Raw genomic sequence first — 15855 nt, 5'->3', positions numbered from 1 at the left:
GAGGGGCCAGCGGAGGGGCCAGGGTTGTCCTCTGGCACAGACACTCCCTCCGTTTTCTGGATCCTGACTTGAGGAGGACTCTGGACCCCTCTCCACCTTTTCCTTCCCTACCCCTCCGGGAGCTCAGAAGGGAGCCGGACAGGGGAGCGAGGCTGCGGCGCAGCTCATCCTGGGCCGAGGGTCCTCGGGCCTGCCCGGAAAGCCGAGAGAACCCCGAGAGCTGAGCCAGGCGGGAGGGCAACCCAAACCGGAGGGGTGGGGGAGCGGGAAGGGATGGGTGGGTGTAGGAAGGCTCTGGCTATGACGTCATAGGATTAACCCTCTCCGCGCCAGACCAGGTGTTGGCCCCTCGGTTTCAGAAGTTTCAAAGTGGGGAAGATGGGGGAGCATTAAGTCTAGAATCCCCGGCTGAACTCCGATTCTGGGTTAGAGGCTTGGATGGGCTGGCGCCCCAGCGGGCTTTCGATTGCCCCGGGAAAGGCCGCCGTGCCCTGTGTAGGTGTCCGTGACATCAATCTGTGGGTGAACGTCGAGTGTGGGTCTTGGTGGCCGTCTCATGTGACACCATCAGAATATTTGTGCTCGAAGGGTGGGATGGCAGAAGACCAACCGTTTTAATGTTGTCTGCCGCAGCTGCCCCAGGTTGGGTGCGGAGAGCCGGGCGCACACCGCCCCTCGGTGGCGGCCAAGAGCATGGCATCTCAAAAAGAAAGCTTACGGGGCGCCTGGGTGGCTCAGTGGGTTAAAGCCTCTGCCTCTGCCTTTGGCTCAGGTCATGATCCCAGGATCCTGGAAACGAGCCCCGCATCGGGCTCTCTGCTCAGCAGGGAGCCTGCTTCCTCCTCTCTCTCTGCCTGCCTCTCTGCCTACTTGTGATCTCTATCAAATAAATAAATAAAATATTAAAAGAAAAAAAAAAGAAAGAAAGCTTACTTCCTCAGGACCTAGATTTGCCACCTACTTGCTCTAGCCCACTTTCAGATATCCTCGACCGAGAGATGCAGCATACTGGTTTGGGTCCTGTCCTCACACCTCCCGGGATATTCTTTCTGCATTTTTTTTAAAAGATTTTATTTATTTATTTGACAGAGATCACAAGTAGATGGAGAGGCAGGCAGAGAGAGAGAGAGAAAGAGAGAGAGAAGCAGGCTCCCTGCCGAGCAGAGAGCCCGATGCGGGACTCGATCCCAAGACCCCGAGATCATGACCTGAGCCGAAGGCAGCGGCTTAACCCACTGAGCCACCCAGGCGCCCTCTTTCTGCATTTTTGATCCCGCAATTTCTTCCTCCAGGAATGACCTTCCTCATTCCTCTCTTGGCTTACACTTACGCGTTCCAAAACTCAGTTTTCAATGCCCCTCCTGCAGAACCCCTCCAGGACCCCCTCTTCCTCCAAGGCATGACTCCCTTTTTTTATCCCCAGCGCCTAGAAGGGCCTGAGGAACTCGGGTGGGTGGGTTCTGCCGGACCTGGGTTCAGCTGACCGAAGCGGGCTTCCACCAGGGGGCGCGAGGACTCTGCGTCGTTTTACTATGTCCACCAGGTGGCGCCTCCTCCCGCCTATGGTCCCCACAAGGTTGGGGAGCCCGCCCGCGGATGTGCCTCGGCTGATTGGGAGACGCACAGCTAAACTATTTGCATAATCTTGAAAGGACCGCGCTGAGTGGTTGAGGTATAGTAAAAGAAGCTGAAACGGGCTTTCTCATTGGTTTAAATTTTCCCCTGCGTCCACATCCCGGTCAGATTGGGCCGGGAGGTCAGTCGGAAGCCTCCGGCTAGTGGCGACAAAGGACCTAGGTCCGGGTAGTGGGCGCTGCAGGGTGAGTGCCTGACAGCCGAGCGGCTGGGATAGGGGACCCCAGGGCAGAGCGGGTGGGGGACTAGAGTGGGAGACTGTTGACCCCGCCCTGACTTCTCTTGGCTTGCCCATTCTCCTGTTTAGGAGTTGGAGAAGTGCATCTAGAGAGGGAGGGACAGAGACCGTGGCACCTGCCTCCACCCACCCACCAGGGTCCTCTCCGCCCACCCTGGCCCCACCCATGCTCCCCTGGGGTTGGAAAAGTAGTCTTCTCAGAACTCCCGGGGTGTCTCACTCGGGTCTAGAGCTTAGCTCGCCCCGCTGGAAAGTGATCAGTGGCGTCCGGAGGTGTGTGCCAGAGTGGACCGTGGAGGTCTGCTCACACGGAGGCTTGTTCTTGCAGAATCACTCAAAAGTGGGTCCCCTGAGCTCGGAGCCACTGGGTATGGGTACCGAGAATGAAAGCCCAGAACCGGACTACCAGAAACAGTTTCAGGCCGCTGTCAGTGTCATTCAGAACCTGCCTAAGAATGGTGAGGGCACCGGGACCTGCCTTTGGGGGTCTACGAGATTGGGGTCTGCCTCTGATCCCTGCAGTTGATGCAGATAAGTACCTGCCCTGGCTACTCTGGGGATCTCATCTCGCCATCTCTGCCCATTACAAGGGTGGTTCTCCCCCCACCTCCAAAAGTGTTGGAGCTGGGAGGGGCCCCAGGCCTGTCTCCACTCTCTTGGAGTTAGGGGTGATGCTCTGCCTTCTACTTCCCACCCGCCTGCCTAGGCTCTTACCGCCCGTCCTATGAAGAGATGCTGAGATTCTACAGCTACTACAAGCAAGCTACCATGGGACCCTGCCTGGTCCCCCGGCCCGGGTTCTGGGACCCAATTGGACGATATAAGTGGTGAGCTCCCTACCAGCAGGGCAAACAAGCCTCAGCTGCCAACCAGCCTCTCACAGCTCTCTGCCCTCAGGGATGCCTGGAACAGCCTGGGCAAGATGAGCAGGGAGGAGGCCATGTCTGCCTACATCACTGAGATGAAGCTGGTGGCACAGAAGGTAGGGAAAGGCCTCAGGCTTCTTTCTGTCCCCGAGGTCCCAGCTAGGTGGCCTGTCTTCTGCCCTTCTGGGACTGACCCCCATTATGTTTCCTGCACATTGACACACCTGAAGGAATTCCCACGTTCGTGCTCCGTCCCCAGCCCTGCCTGTCTCTGGTCCCTGACTGGGCACAGGGTGGAGGGGCATGACAGGGCAGGAGCAGGGCGGAGGAGATCCAGCTCAAGAGGGGATAGGAGGACAGTGGTAGGAGAGACCAGCCCCTACCCAACAGACCTCCTCCCCCACAGGTGATCGACACAGTGCCCCTGGGCGAGGTGGCAGAGGACATGTTTGCTTACTTCGAGCCCTTGTACCAGGTGATCCCTGATATGCCGAGGCCCCCGGAAACCTTCCTGAGAAGGGTCACAGGTCAGGCCTCCAGGCTGTGAACGCCACAAGTGCTGAGTGAACTTCCTCAGGTCCAGGCGGAGGGGGCTGCTGCTCAGTTGGAGGGGGATTTGAGGGAAGAGGGCCCCAGGTGATGTCCCTGTAGGGACTCCCAACCAGTGCCCCTGATGGAGTGGGTCTCAGACAGAGCTCATGACTGATGGGGAGCAGGAGCCAGTCTCAATGGGAGGCGCCAGCCTCTTCCCACCCCCACCTCTGGGTGCTGTGTCTCAGCAGGCTGGAGAGAGCAGGCCCTGAATGGAGATGTTGGGGATGCCCCCGAGCCTCCCTGCCTCCCCAGGAAACCAGCACCCCCAAGTCCAGGTCAGTGCCTGGGCTGGAGGGGCAGAGAGCCAAACCCAGAACAGGGGTGGGTGGGGGGCTTTCAATAGGGTGGGTAAGGGGAGAAGGCTGGATGCTACACCCCATACCCACAGATACTGAGACCTGCTGTCCGTGCAAAGGCCCAGGGGCAGGTTCTGGGATTCCACTTCCGGGACCTCGCTCCTAGGACCCATCTCTGCGTCTTGTGGCAGTGTCTCTAGTGTCCCCTGAACACGTGCCTCTGTCCCATTGTACACCCCTCTCCTTCTTCCATGGCCTCCCTTTTGTCATTAATTTTACCTCTCTCCCTGCCCAGAGTCCCAGCCACCTAGGGACCTGGACTCTGAGGTTTTCTGTGATTCCTTGGAGCAGCTGGAGCCTGAGCTGGTGAGACGACCCCTGGTTCCCTGCCTTCCCCACCCCACTGCCCCCCAGCTGCTCGACCCCCACCCTGGCATCTTGTGCCTCATCTCAGCAGGTGTGGACGGAGCAGAAGGGATCCCCTGGAGGACAGCCTGACACCCGGACCAGCTCCAGGCTCCCTGAAGAGAGAGGTGAGCCCTTGCCGACCCCTCACCCCCTTCTGCCCTTCCCTCTGGTTCTGGCTTTCCCCTGACTGCCCTCTTGGGGCAGAGGTCAAAGTCTGGCACTGGGCATTTGCCAAACAACCAGACACCAGCCTGGATGGGCAAAGTCCCTGCCCGGCCCCCTCTCTGTGTCCTCTTCCCATGTGAGACTGTCAAAGGACAGTGATTTTTGCTTTATCTCCTTCTAGAACTTCCAGTGTGCCATGCCTCTTAAGGGGCACTTTCATAAATATTATCTCCTTTATTCCTCTGAGTAAGCAGCCCTGTGAAGTCAATGACCTCTTCCCCTAATTTTCAGATGGCAAAATGAGGTTCAGAGAAGTTTCTGGCTTACCCAAAGTCACACAGCTAAGTGGCAGTGCTGGGATTCAAACGCGTGGCAGCCTGTTGCTCAGCCACTCGGATGGACTTTATAAAATGGACACTTTCCAAGGGATTGCTCTCTAGGTTTACTTTGCCCCAGACCTGCCCTGGCCTGCCACCATCCTGTCCCTAGCTGAGTTGCCTCCTGAGTCCCCTTCCTTGTGTGTCTGTGCTGGGCAGAGGGCAGCGTGCTGGGGCCCCAGGAACTGGACACGTGGCTGGCGGGAACAGTTCGGGCACTGCAAGAAAGCATGCGGGACGTCCAGGCGAGACTGCAGAGCCTGGAGAGCATGTCTGGCCTCCCGAAGCAGGTGAGCTGCCCCCAAGGCCCAGGGCATGATTGAGGCAGAATGCCGCGGGTCTCTACTCCAGGCCCCTCGTGGAGCCACTTCCGTCTTTTTGTCCTAATTCCCCAGCTGCCGGCCATCTCTGACTTCTGCGGAGAGTGGTGTGGCTTGTTATCACGGGCAGCACAGCCCCGGGGACTGAAGTGCTCCCACCCTGGAAGGGGGAGTGGGAAGGGCCCTCCTTTCCTGCTCTTCCCTCCCTCTGCCGGGGGAGCACCTGAGCCAGAGGGCTAATTCCAACAGTCTGGAAGGCCAGGACGTGCCAGCTGTTTGCACGGGGGCTGGAGGTCCCTGTTGTCCCTTCGTCAGGACCCGGCTTTAGGGTTTGCTCCCAAACAATTCAGCCTGTGCACCCCTCGCTCTCTCCCCTCTACTTCTAGATCCGCTTGCCCCTTACACCTGGGCTCCTGGGCGCCTGCACCGTCGGCTCCCAGAGCCCTTACTGAGTGCCAAACACAGGACTTAACATTATCTCATTTAATCCACACAACACACAATGAACTAGGTTTGCTTTTCATCTCCCTTTTACAGAAGAGAAAACGGGATCTCGGGAAGGCTGGGTAATCCAGCCCAGAGGAACCTCACAGAGCTGCTGTGAGGGTTAGATGAGATAATGCACCCCCCCAACCACCCCTCTCCAGGAAGGTCTTCTCCAGTGGGCTCCACTGTATACTATTACTATTATTATTAACATCAAGTGATGGAGCTGGGAGTGGCCCCAGGTCTGTCTCTCTCGGAAGCCGGGACTCACCGAGGACTCCTGTTCTTGAGACGCCTGGGGTCACGGGGGCAGGAGACTGATGAATTGCTGGATGTGGGGGTTCGCCTGAGTGACCCCTGACCCCCTTGACACCGTGGGTGGCAGCCAGGGGGCAGGGATTTTGCTTCAGATTCACCTTTCAAGGCCCACCCCTTCGAGGCCTTCTCATTTATGTGACCTTTAGCTAATTTTACATGCCGAAGATTTTAAAGACTTGCACCCCAAAACAGCTGGTTTTCCAGCTCTAAAAATAAGAACATTCTACTACCTAGCCCAAACGACAACATTTTAGCACACCCAAGTCCTTCGTACCATCAAATCCTCGCTCCAAACTGAAATCTCCCCAGTAGTCCCGAAATGGCCTTTGCCAGCTGCTCTGTCTGTCCGGTCCCCGGGGGGCATGTGCTGCAATGGGCTCCTCTGTCCTTTAAGACTCCTTTCATCTAGACCAGCCCTGCTTCCTTGCTACTGACTTATCGGGACTGGGCCAGTGCTGTGGTCCTGGAGAATGGTCCTTTTTGGGTCTTTCGGATGACATCCTCATGGCTGGCTAAGTTTACATGACCAGATTATGTCAGACGTGATGTTCTTCACATTGGGGGGACACAGGTGTGGATGTCCTGCCATGAATGATTCTCGCATGGACCACTAGCATGGATGAAGGGGTGACAGTTGGGTCCCATCACTGTTGGAGCCAAGGAAATGTCCAGCTCCCCCATTCACTCCACTGGCCCTGCGATTTTTGACAATTGATGGATAATCCTTGCCTGGATCAATAATTTACTTGGGCAAAAAAATACTGACTTTTAAATTTTATTATTCCTTTTTTTGTTTTTTAAAGATTTTATTTATTTGAGAGAGAGAGAGTGGGAGAGAGCATGAGAAGGGAGAAGGTCAGGGGGAGAAGCAGTCTCCCTGTGGAGCTGGGAGCCCAATGTGGGACTCCATCTCGGGAGTCCAGGATCATGACCTGAGCCGAAGACAGTTGCTTAACCAACTGAGCCACCCAGGCGTCCTTATTATTCCTTTATCATATCTTAGGTGTCACTTTTCTGTAGCGTGTCATCCAGGATTTCCCTGAAGTTCAGTGCCTTATGGAAAGGCAGAATAAAGGCTTAATTCTTCCTTTTTAATCACCTATTTTAAAGTGAGGAGTGATTTAATGGCTACCTCAATAGTGACAGATTTCCAACTTTCCCTTTGCATATCATTATGGACTAATGGATTTTAAAGATTCAGTATTTCAATCAACAGAAAATTCTTTGTGATGCTTACATTGTCACAATTTTGGTCAATGGAGACCCTTTCAAGCTGGGTCCTACGTTCTCATAACGTGACCTCATTAATCTTTAAAAGCTTCCTTGCTTTCTGGTACAATATGTCCCACATTCACCTTGACCTTCCCTGCTCCAGACCTGGAATTAGCCACTTCTCCAAGGAGTCCTGGCTCTTTTTAGCAGAGAATGATTTTGAGAAACGAAAATCTGAGCACCGTTTGAAATATGTGGTACATCCTTTATCATATTGGGTGTTCATGCCCTACGAACAGTGGCCCGGAAGAGACAGCCTAGAAGCCAGTCTCTCCGGCACCTGGGATTGTCCTGGGAGGAGGATGTGGGAGGGAACTGGAGGTCGGCTGTCAGGGACCCACTAGGAACCCCAGGATCTCTGCAGATTTGGGTGTAGTGCCTGCTTTGCCCCAGTTCTTACAATCTTAGGGAGGCAGGTCCCCCAGACGAAGCTCCCACTTAGTTCTGGTAGCAGGTTCCTCAAGAGGCCCCAGTCGGTGCTGAAGCCTGGGCTGGTCCCTGACTCCCTCCCTCTTGGCAGCAGAGGACCCCGCCCAGTGCCCGGCCACGGCCCTTCAGGCTCTCGGGTCCCACGCTGCTCTTCTTCCTCCTGTGGCCCTTCATCGTCCAGTGGCTCTTCCGACAGTTTCGGACCCAGAAGAGGTGACTCTCAGTGGAGGGGTCTCTGCAGCCAACTGAGGTGGCTATGAGCCCCCTGTCCTGCTGTGCCCTGAGCCTTCCTAGGGTTTAGGAGAGGAACAGCATTAACTCTGTCCCCCCAACCAGTTGTTTGCCTTTGCACCGCTCCCGTATTGGGCGGGGGGCGGGGGGCATTTAAGAGCCCATCCTCCCCCGCGACTTCACACGGACGCGTTTCCCCTCCCACCCAAACACCCAGGTTCCCTGGGGAGGGTGTGGGAGTGGTGCACGTCCCCGCTTCTGGGTTGGCCGTGACTCGGAGGCGGGGCTGCCCGGTCTCAGCCTCTGCCCTCCCCTCCCTCTGGGTCACCTGACTCTTCTCCCACCCCAGCTTCTCCCGGTGGAGGGCCAGCTCTTGGGCAAGTTGGGACTTGGGCTGGGACCGGGAAGAATGATTGGCTGAGAGGCTGAGGGAGGGAGGCCAGGAGGCCCGGCCGAGTTGGGGGGAGGGGAGTGAGCTCCGTTTTGCCGGCCTCCCTCCCACTGCGCGCACACACACACACACACTCAGGACGTCTTCGGGGAAGATTCACTTACAAATGAATGTTTCACTAAATAAAATAAGACCTTAATCTTCTACCGTCTGGGTCCCCATGGAGTGAGGCGGGAAGCCGGGTCCGGGCGCGCAAGGCACAAGCCTCTTCCCTGCCTCTCCCCTAGTGCCCCCAGGACAGTCCCGGGAGTCCGGCACAGGAGCCGGGAGCACAGGGGCCCGGGGCCGAGGGGGGCAGGGGTGGAGAGCGGACGGGGCGGCCGAGGGAGGGGCGCGGGGCCCGCCGCTGTCGCCGGGGGTGGGGCCAAGGCACGGCTCCGCCCCCCGCCCGGCAGAGCAGGGTAGTGCGGAGGAGAGGGAGGCCGTCCCCGCCCGGAGAGAAGGGCGGCTGCTCGTAGGCCGGAGCGCGGGCGGTCAGGATGGGGCCCCGGGCCCCCCGCCCCGGAAATGCCCACCGCCCGCTTCCCCCTCCACAGCTGCTCGCTCCCGGTGCCCCCGCCCGTGACCTCCGCGCTCAGGCTTTCCCAGGGAACTTTCTGGAAGGCCAAGACCCAGCGGGGGCCTAGTCCCCGCCTTGCCCTGAGGAGTGGGGGCGGGGTCGGGCGCGGGAGCCCCCGTGGAGGTGGGCAGAGCGCCCGCGTGGGCACAGACTGTGGGTGCCGCCGGCTGCTCGGGTTCCGAACTTATTTTTCTCACCGCCTGGCGGCCTTGGTCTCCCTGTGGTATGCGACAGCCCTGTCGCTCCCTCTCCCCTTTCGCCCTGCTCCCCGCCCCCCCGCCCCCAGCAGTGGCCGGTATTCGGTGGAGAACCCGCCACTCTGAGCGCCTTCTAGTTTCAGCGCGGGAGAGGCCACTGGCCAAGGGCCCCAACAGCAGAGGGCCACAGCAGCCTTGGGCCCTTGCAGCTGCCACCGCCTGGGCCACAGGACCTTCCTGCACCCGGTGAGGAAGAAGCAGTTTTGAAAGCCCCTTCTTGGAGACCCTTAAACTCCTGAGTTCCGTGTATCCGCCCCTAGCCTCTGGCCTTGACCGCTACCAAGGCTGGCTATCATTTGATCCACTGGGAGCCTCAGTCACTCTGTCAGTCCTCCTCTCAAGGAGGGGAGGGCGTCCCTCTGGGCAGACATACAGGCCCAGGTGCTCTACGGTCCAGCCCAGGGGCAGAAAGACTAAATAAACCCTTGTGTTACAGATGGACAACAGCAGGAGAGGGACCAAAGTGATGCTAGGGATGCAGGAAAGGGTACAGTAGCTGTGGGACTTGGGCAAGATCCTTAACTGCTCTGAACCTGGGTTGCCTTGTTGGTGAAATAAGGATGAAGATCTCATCATTAAGGCAGTCCTGGGTTTTTTGTTTTAAGATTTTATTTGTCAGAGAGAGCACAAGCAGGGGGAGCAGCAGGCAAAGGGAAAAACAGGCTCCCGGCCAAGCAGGGAGCCCCATGAAGGACTCGATCCCAGGACCCTGAGATCATGATCTGAGTGGAAGGCAGACACAACTGACTGAGCCACCCAGGCATGCCCAAGTCATGTAAAATGCTTGGCAGTGGGTTAAAACTCAGCTAATATCAAGGTGCCTGGCCTCTTGTTTGACGGAATTCTAGAATTCCACAACCTATCACTCTGCCCACCACTCCCCACATGTGACAGATGAGCCCTCTCCAGTAAACTGACAGTGGCTGGGCTCAGCTGTACCTCTCAATCCCCCTGAATGAGGGTACCCAGGAGTCCTCTGGGAGTTAAAGAGATCTCTGACTCCCATTCAAGTTCTCTGCAAAACCTCTCTTCCTCAGGGAGCTCTCAGTGTGAGGGGCAGCTTTTGCTCACAGGGGGGTCTCCTGCATGACTGATGAAGGAGCACAAAGAACAGCAGCTTTTTCAGATGCAGGGAGTTCTTGGAAGCCCAGGAACTGGAGTGGTCAATTTCAAAACAGCTGGCATTCTTGCTTGCTTCTCCTTTGGGGCATGCCCATCACCACTTCCCCATGGAACCACTCCTGAGTTCTAGACGAGTCCTTTCTTTGGACATGATGCTTGTTCTTTACAGAATGCCCTTCTTCATGCTACTGGGCCTGAAATCCCTTCATCCTTCTGAGGGAGCCAAGAAGACATGTCCCCCACAAATCCTGTCCACAATTCCCAACTCCTGAGCAGCTTGGTTCACAAGGTCTTTGCCAGGATTTTCTTTATTTGTCATTTTGGCTCAGCGTGGTTTAATGGCCTCTCCACAGTGTCCATAAGCAGCAAGGATGGCATTTTATTCATCATTGTTTCTTCCTAGCAAATGTTTGCTAAATGAAGAAATGAGGGCTTTAATTAAGCTAAAGCTGTTGGAAATGGAAAGGAACTAATTCCAAAGTTCTTGAGAAAAGGAATTTTTTTGTGAAAGAAAAGTGACTCAAGGGTCACAAAGGCCTTCGTTCTAGCAAGAATTGCCACTTAGTTGTCATGGGACCTTGGACAAGTCACTTTATTTCTCATAATCTCAGAGATTTCTTATCTCTAAAATGGAGACAATCATTCCTACCCTAACTCACTGGGCTGTGGTGGGGTCAAGTGATCCTGCGTAAAGAACTGTTGTATGTTAGAAAGAGGTCTGCATGTAAGATGTTGCTATTAAGAAATATGAATGGGTCACGGGTGTGCGGCAAGAGGGAGAGGCTGTTACTACACTGAGATTTTAGGCCTAAATGATTAGAGCAGAGTTTGGGCTACCCCAGGATCCTGTTCTCCGGGCTGGAGCTCGGAATCTGGAGAATTTTCTCAAGGAGACTGTGTCACCTTCCCTATCCCATAAGTCTACCCCCAAAGTCCTGGGCCAGCATCCCCCTGCCCTCATTTCTAGGCAACACCTCCTCTTTGGGGAAGCTTCTGGTTCCGTTCCCTCCCAGTGCTGCCCAGCGCCCATGGATGAAGAAGAGCCCTTCTCTTTCGGCTAGCCATGGCTGATTATTTAAACTCAGGATTAATTTTGAACCTGCTCCCCCGCCTCCCCCCAAAGAGGTCCATCAGCGGGCCCAGACTGTCTTGTCTGAGCTCAGGAAATGTTCCCAGTCAGCTCGGAAGTGAAGAGACCCAGTCAGCCCCAGGAGGCCATTTTCTTCGAGGGAAGCTGAAGCCCCGGGGCGCGGCCTTCCCACCCCGGGTCTTCTGGGGGCCCCAGGTGCACACCCCGCGCTTCCCGGATCCCCACCCAGGCAAGAGGTTCGGTCACGGCCCACCGGCCCACCATTTTGCACTGGTCCTCGGGCGGCCGCGGCCCTGAAAGAGTAGGCCTGGGCTGGGGATCGGCCACTTTGGTCCAGCGGTAACAAGGCCAGAGGGTGGAAGTCATCAGGGACTCGAACCTGCCTTCTCATCCTCCGAGGCCTAGTCCGGGGTTGCTGCACTAATGCAGTCACACTGTCCCTTTAAGGCGGCACTTTTTATTCTTCATTTGTTTACTTCTTCATACGCTTTTCGTCTTACAAAATGCGTTCACAATATCCTTCCGCAAATGTCAGCCCCAGGCATTAACCACACACATCTTGCAGCCCATTCCTGTAATCTTAAGAATCGAGAGTTATTAGCCACAGGCCAACATCTCTCTTTATAGGATTTAATCTTCTTTTACACTGTAGGGACTACTTTTTAGGGATAAACCATTTTGGCTTTAGCTAACAAATGTTTATAACCTTCGGAACCCTTCCGCTGAGGACAGACTATGATAATACCCTTTAAAACGCACCTTTTCATAAAAATATTCTGTGTAGGCCCTCAGAGGCCATCGAATCTTCTCGTATTCCTGAAACAGAATGGTATGGTCCAAAGCCCGCCCCATCTTCTCTGGAATTGGCTTTCCTTCTTCGGCGAGACGTGCGACTCCTGGCCAATGGTCACCCACGTTTCTCTAGCGAGGGCTATGCGATGGAAGGAGGCGGCCTGGAAGTCACCGCCTGCGCGTTCTGGGATTGGCTACGTCGCACGGCGCGCTAGGACGGCGGGCCTGAGGGATGGGAACTACGACTCCCAGCTTCCTGACATGGGAACTCCGTTACGCATGCGCATGGGCGGGGCGGACAGGCTTCTATATAAAAGGGGCGCAGAGGGCTTAGAGACAGCAGTTGGAAGTTGGCAGGTGGAGAGGCAGGTTGGGAGGGGAAGTTGGGGGGGAGGAGGCGGAAGAGTTACTGTCGGAGGGGGGGGGGAGGGAGGGAGGAAAAAGAGGAGGAGGCGGTGGAGATCTGAGCAGAGCCGAGCATCGAGCTAAGGGGGAGATGAGTTTGTCTGTCCTCAGCTGAGGCTCCGGCCGGGCCTAGGGAACTGGGAGCTCGGGTTGGAGCGACACCCGTGGAAGTGGGAGGAGGTGGCTCTGGGACTTTAACCCCTTGTGGGCTCTGCGGCAGGGGATTTAACCCTTTGTGGATTCGGCCCTCGGAGGCAGCGTCATCGGGTAGTTTTAACCCCTTCGGGGCTGGGTTTAACCCGTTGGACTTAACCTCATCTCCTTGCCCACCAACTCGATTGTGGGGGCGCTCTGCGGGGAGGCTTGAGGTCCACCCCCTTTGCACATTACGTACTGTTACTGCTGCTGCACCCCCTTGGACCCGCTAGCTGGCCGCGCTGTGGGCGCTTAACCCTTTACTGACTTGAGCTCTCCCAAGTTGCATTTGGAGTTTGTTTACAGAAGGACTGGCTAAAGGCGTCACTGCAGCAATTACAAACCGAAGAGGACTCTGCTGGACATTTTTAAAAGGAAAGGAAACCTTCTCTTCTTCTTAAGGACTTACAGCCAAAATTTTTCAAACTTCGAGAAGAGGACTCTATTAGCCATGGCCGAGCCACTCTTGTCAGAATACCAGCACCAGCCTCAAAATAGCAACTGTACAGGTGCTGTTGCTCTTCACGATGAGCGGAACCCCGATCGCCCCCCAGGAGCGGAGGAGCGGGTGCCCGAGGAGGACAGTAGGTGGCAATCGAGAGCGTCCCCCCGGTCGGGTGGCCGTCCGGGGCAGGAGGGGGAAGGGAGCTTGGAGCAGCAGCCGCCTCCCCTGCAGACCCCGGTCCGTCCAGAACCTAGCTGCCCGCAAGCAGGCAAGAAGGGCCAGAATGGGGACGACTTGTCCGCTGGCGGAGCCCCCCCGCCGGAGGCTGCGGGGGAACCGAGGCCCGAGGCCGAGTCTCTCGCACAGCCTTGTCATGATTCCGAGGCCAACAAGTTGGGGGCTCCTGCTGCAGGGGGCGAGGAGGCGTGGGGACAGCAGCAGAGACAGCTGGGCAAGAAAAAACATAGGAGACGCCCCTCCAAGAAGAAGCGGCATTGGAAACCGTACTACAAGCTGACCTGGGAAGAGAAGAAAAAGTTCGACGAGAAACAGAGCCTGCGAGCTTCAAGGATTCGAGCTGAGATGTTCGCCAAGGGCCAGCCTGTCGCACCCTATAACACAACGCAGTTCCTCATGGATGATCACGACCAGGAGGAGCCGGATCTCAAAACCGGTCTCTACCCTAAGCGGGCCGCTGCCAAATCCGACGACACCAGCGACGAGGACTTCATGGAAGAAGCGGGCGAGGAGGATGGGGGCAGCGACGGGATGGGAGGAGACGGCAGCGAGTTTCTGCAGCGGGACTTCTCGGAGACCTACGAGCGGTACCACGCGGAGAGTCTGCAGAACATGAGCAAGCAGGAGCTCATCAAGGAGTACTTGGAGTTGGAGAAGTGCCTCTCACGCATGGAGGACGAGAATAACCGGCTGCGGCTGGAAAGCAAGCGGCTGGGCGGCGACGACGCGCGTGTTCGGGAGCTGGAGCTAGAGCTGGACCGGCTGCGCGCCGAGAACCTCCAGCTGCTGACAGAGAACGAACTGCACCGGCAGCAGGAGCGAGCGCCGCTGTCCAAGTTTGGGGACTAGACTGAAACTTTTTGGGGGGAGGGGGCAAAGGGGACTTTTTACAGTGATGGAATGTAACATTATACACATGTGTATATAAGACAGTGGACCTTTTTATGACAATAATCAGAAGAGAAAATCCCCCCCGGCTTTGGTTGGTTTGGTAAATTTAGCTATGATGTAGCTTGTGTGCTTTTCTCCTGTTCTTTAATTATGTGAAACTGAAGGGTTGCTTTTCTTGTTTTCCTTTTTAGAAGTTTTTTTTTTTTAATGTGTAAGTAACTTGACCAAGTTATAATGCATTTTTCTGTTAAAAATCCCCTCCTTAAACGGAGCTAAGGTGGCCAAATCTGAGAACAATTAAATTCATTCTAGCTATAATAAATTTAATATTTGTAAATGTAACATAGTTTCAGTGTGATTTCTAGAGCTAATTCAAAATTGTGCTGACTTAAGTGATTGCATTGGGGGGGGGTAAAGAAATCATTGAATTTGTCAGTTTGCAAAAAATCTTTAATGGGACAATTTTCAATTTGCTGATTTTCCTCTTCAGTGGGTTTTAGTGTGTTAAATATACAGTTCAGGCAAAATATAAAGATTAATTATCTTCAAAACTTAAGTGTGCTCACTTTCTAGTGCCTTGGTTTTCTTTTTTGATGCTAGAGAAAGAAACCAGTGTTGGGTGTTTGGGAAGCAAAGTGGCTACAATCAGAAGCTTAAAATTTAATTCTGCTTCTCAACAGCCATTTGAAAGTCTATTAACAAAACTGTAAACCTAATTTGGCAGTCTGTTAGGTTAGACAACTGACAGTCTCATTTCATTCCTACAAATAGGTTTTTAGTGGTTCCTTCACTTTCCCAACAAGGCTGGAACAAGTTTCTGTGTGTCTGAAAAAGGTTCTTGGTAAACCCCTTGCATTTTTGTGCAAGCAATGGTTGGATAAACTTGTGTGGCAGTTCTTTTGTTAAGACATTCAGAGGTAGGGAATATTGGATTTACAGGGGAAATTGTTGTTTGGGGCATTCCAAGGACTTACCCTAATTATCTAATACTTAAGTGCTTCCTACACTTAAAAAAAAAAAACAAACAACAACAACAACAACAACAAAAAAACAGAACAGAAGCTGTCCACCTTTTCATGAGGGTCAAACCAAAATTAGAAATCCGCCCCCTCACTGCAAATCAAATGTAAAGCTTCTGGTTGAGGAGCTAAATTAAGTCCTTATGGGGCAAGTGGGAACCCTGTACATTCATTCATTCCCTTTGCAGCCACTAGTCCCACTCTCCTAATAGCTGCTTAGGCTCTGGAATAGTTCCGTTCTTGAAAATGCAGGGAGAAAGAAGAAACAAAGACACGAAAATGCAGGGAGACCCTGGGAATTAATTTCTGCCCCCAAATCAAAATAGTAAGAAATCAAGGTTGTTGGCAGATAATCTCTCCTTTGCAGTCCTGCCTGCCATTCCCTTGTGGTGTATTTAATAAACTTCTATCTCCTTAAAAAAAAGTATGATTATTCCTTCCTCATTATGGTTAATCTAGCCCATCTCCACCCACCCTGTGTCAGTTTCCCTAGGGCAAATGCATTGCTCCTGTCATTAGTACAGGGGTTCCTTAACTTGGAGCCTTAGAATCTAGAGGGGACCTTGGGATTCATGAACCCAAGTCTATGCAGACTTGGGTTATATGTACATTTTTCTGGGGATGAGGGTTCACGAGAATCCTGTGACTGTCAAACTCCTTTAGGTTAAGAACATCTGCAGGAAAGAGGTGGGGGCTGTGTGGAGGAAGGGACACAAAACTCCCACTGGAAAGCTTGCTTTTGTATCTAAATGGAATA

The 15855-nt window shown here is 54.5% G+C and overlaps 2 protein-coding genes across 6 annotated transcripts; both read left to right on the top strand.

Annotated features, from left to right (window-relative positions):
* Positions 1-1730: 1730 nt before the first annotated feature.
* ACBD4 (acyl-CoA binding domain containing 4) lies at positions 1731-10363 on the top strand. Of its 5 annotated transcripts, none has more exons than XM_032870998.1 (10): positions 1731-1820; positions 2202-2331; positions 2580-2700; positions 2771-2855; positions 3146-3266; positions 3522-3608; positions 3925-3995; positions 4084-4162; positions 4739-4869; positions 10194-10363. In XM_032870998.1, exons 2-10 carry the CDS (start codon positions 2244-2246, stop codon positions 10239-10241), a joined length of 831 nt encoding a protein of 276 aa, XP_032726889.1. In that variant the 5' UTR covers positions 1731-1820; positions 2202-2243; the 3' UTR covers positions 10242-10363. The 5 variants fall into 5 exon arrangements, with proteins under 5 accessions (XP_032726889.1, XP_032726888.1, XP_032726886.1 ...); XM_032870997.1 differs by lacking the exon at positions 10194-10363 and adding an exon at positions 7499-8116 and having other exon boundaries at positions 4087-4162; XM_032870995.1 differs by lacking the exon at positions 10194-10363 and adding an exon at positions 7496-8116 and having other exon boundaries at positions 4087-4162.
* Positions 10364-12313: 1950 nt separating this feature from the next.
* Positions 12314-14623, top strand: HEXIM1 (HEXIM P-TEFb complex subunit 1). The gene has a single exon (XM_032870993.1). It carries the CDS (start codon positions 12958-12960, stop codon positions 14035-14037), a length of 1080 nt encoding a protein of 359 aa, XP_032726884.1. The 5' UTR covers positions 12314-12957; the 3' UTR covers positions 14038-14623.
* The last annotated feature ends 1232 nt before the right edge of the window (positions 14624-15855 follow it).

The sequence above is a fragment of the Lontra canadensis genome, unplaced genomic scaffold (assembly GCF_010015895.1).
Source record: "Lontra canadensis isolate GAN:19392208 unplaced genomic scaffold, GSC_riverotter_1.0 scaffold41, whole genome shotgun sequence".
NCBI lineage: Eukaryota > Metazoa > Chordata > Mammalia > Carnivora > Mustelidae > Lontra > Lontra canadensis.
Note: the sequence above shows the minus strand (reverse complement) of the source record. Positions and strands in the feature narration are given on the sequence as shown.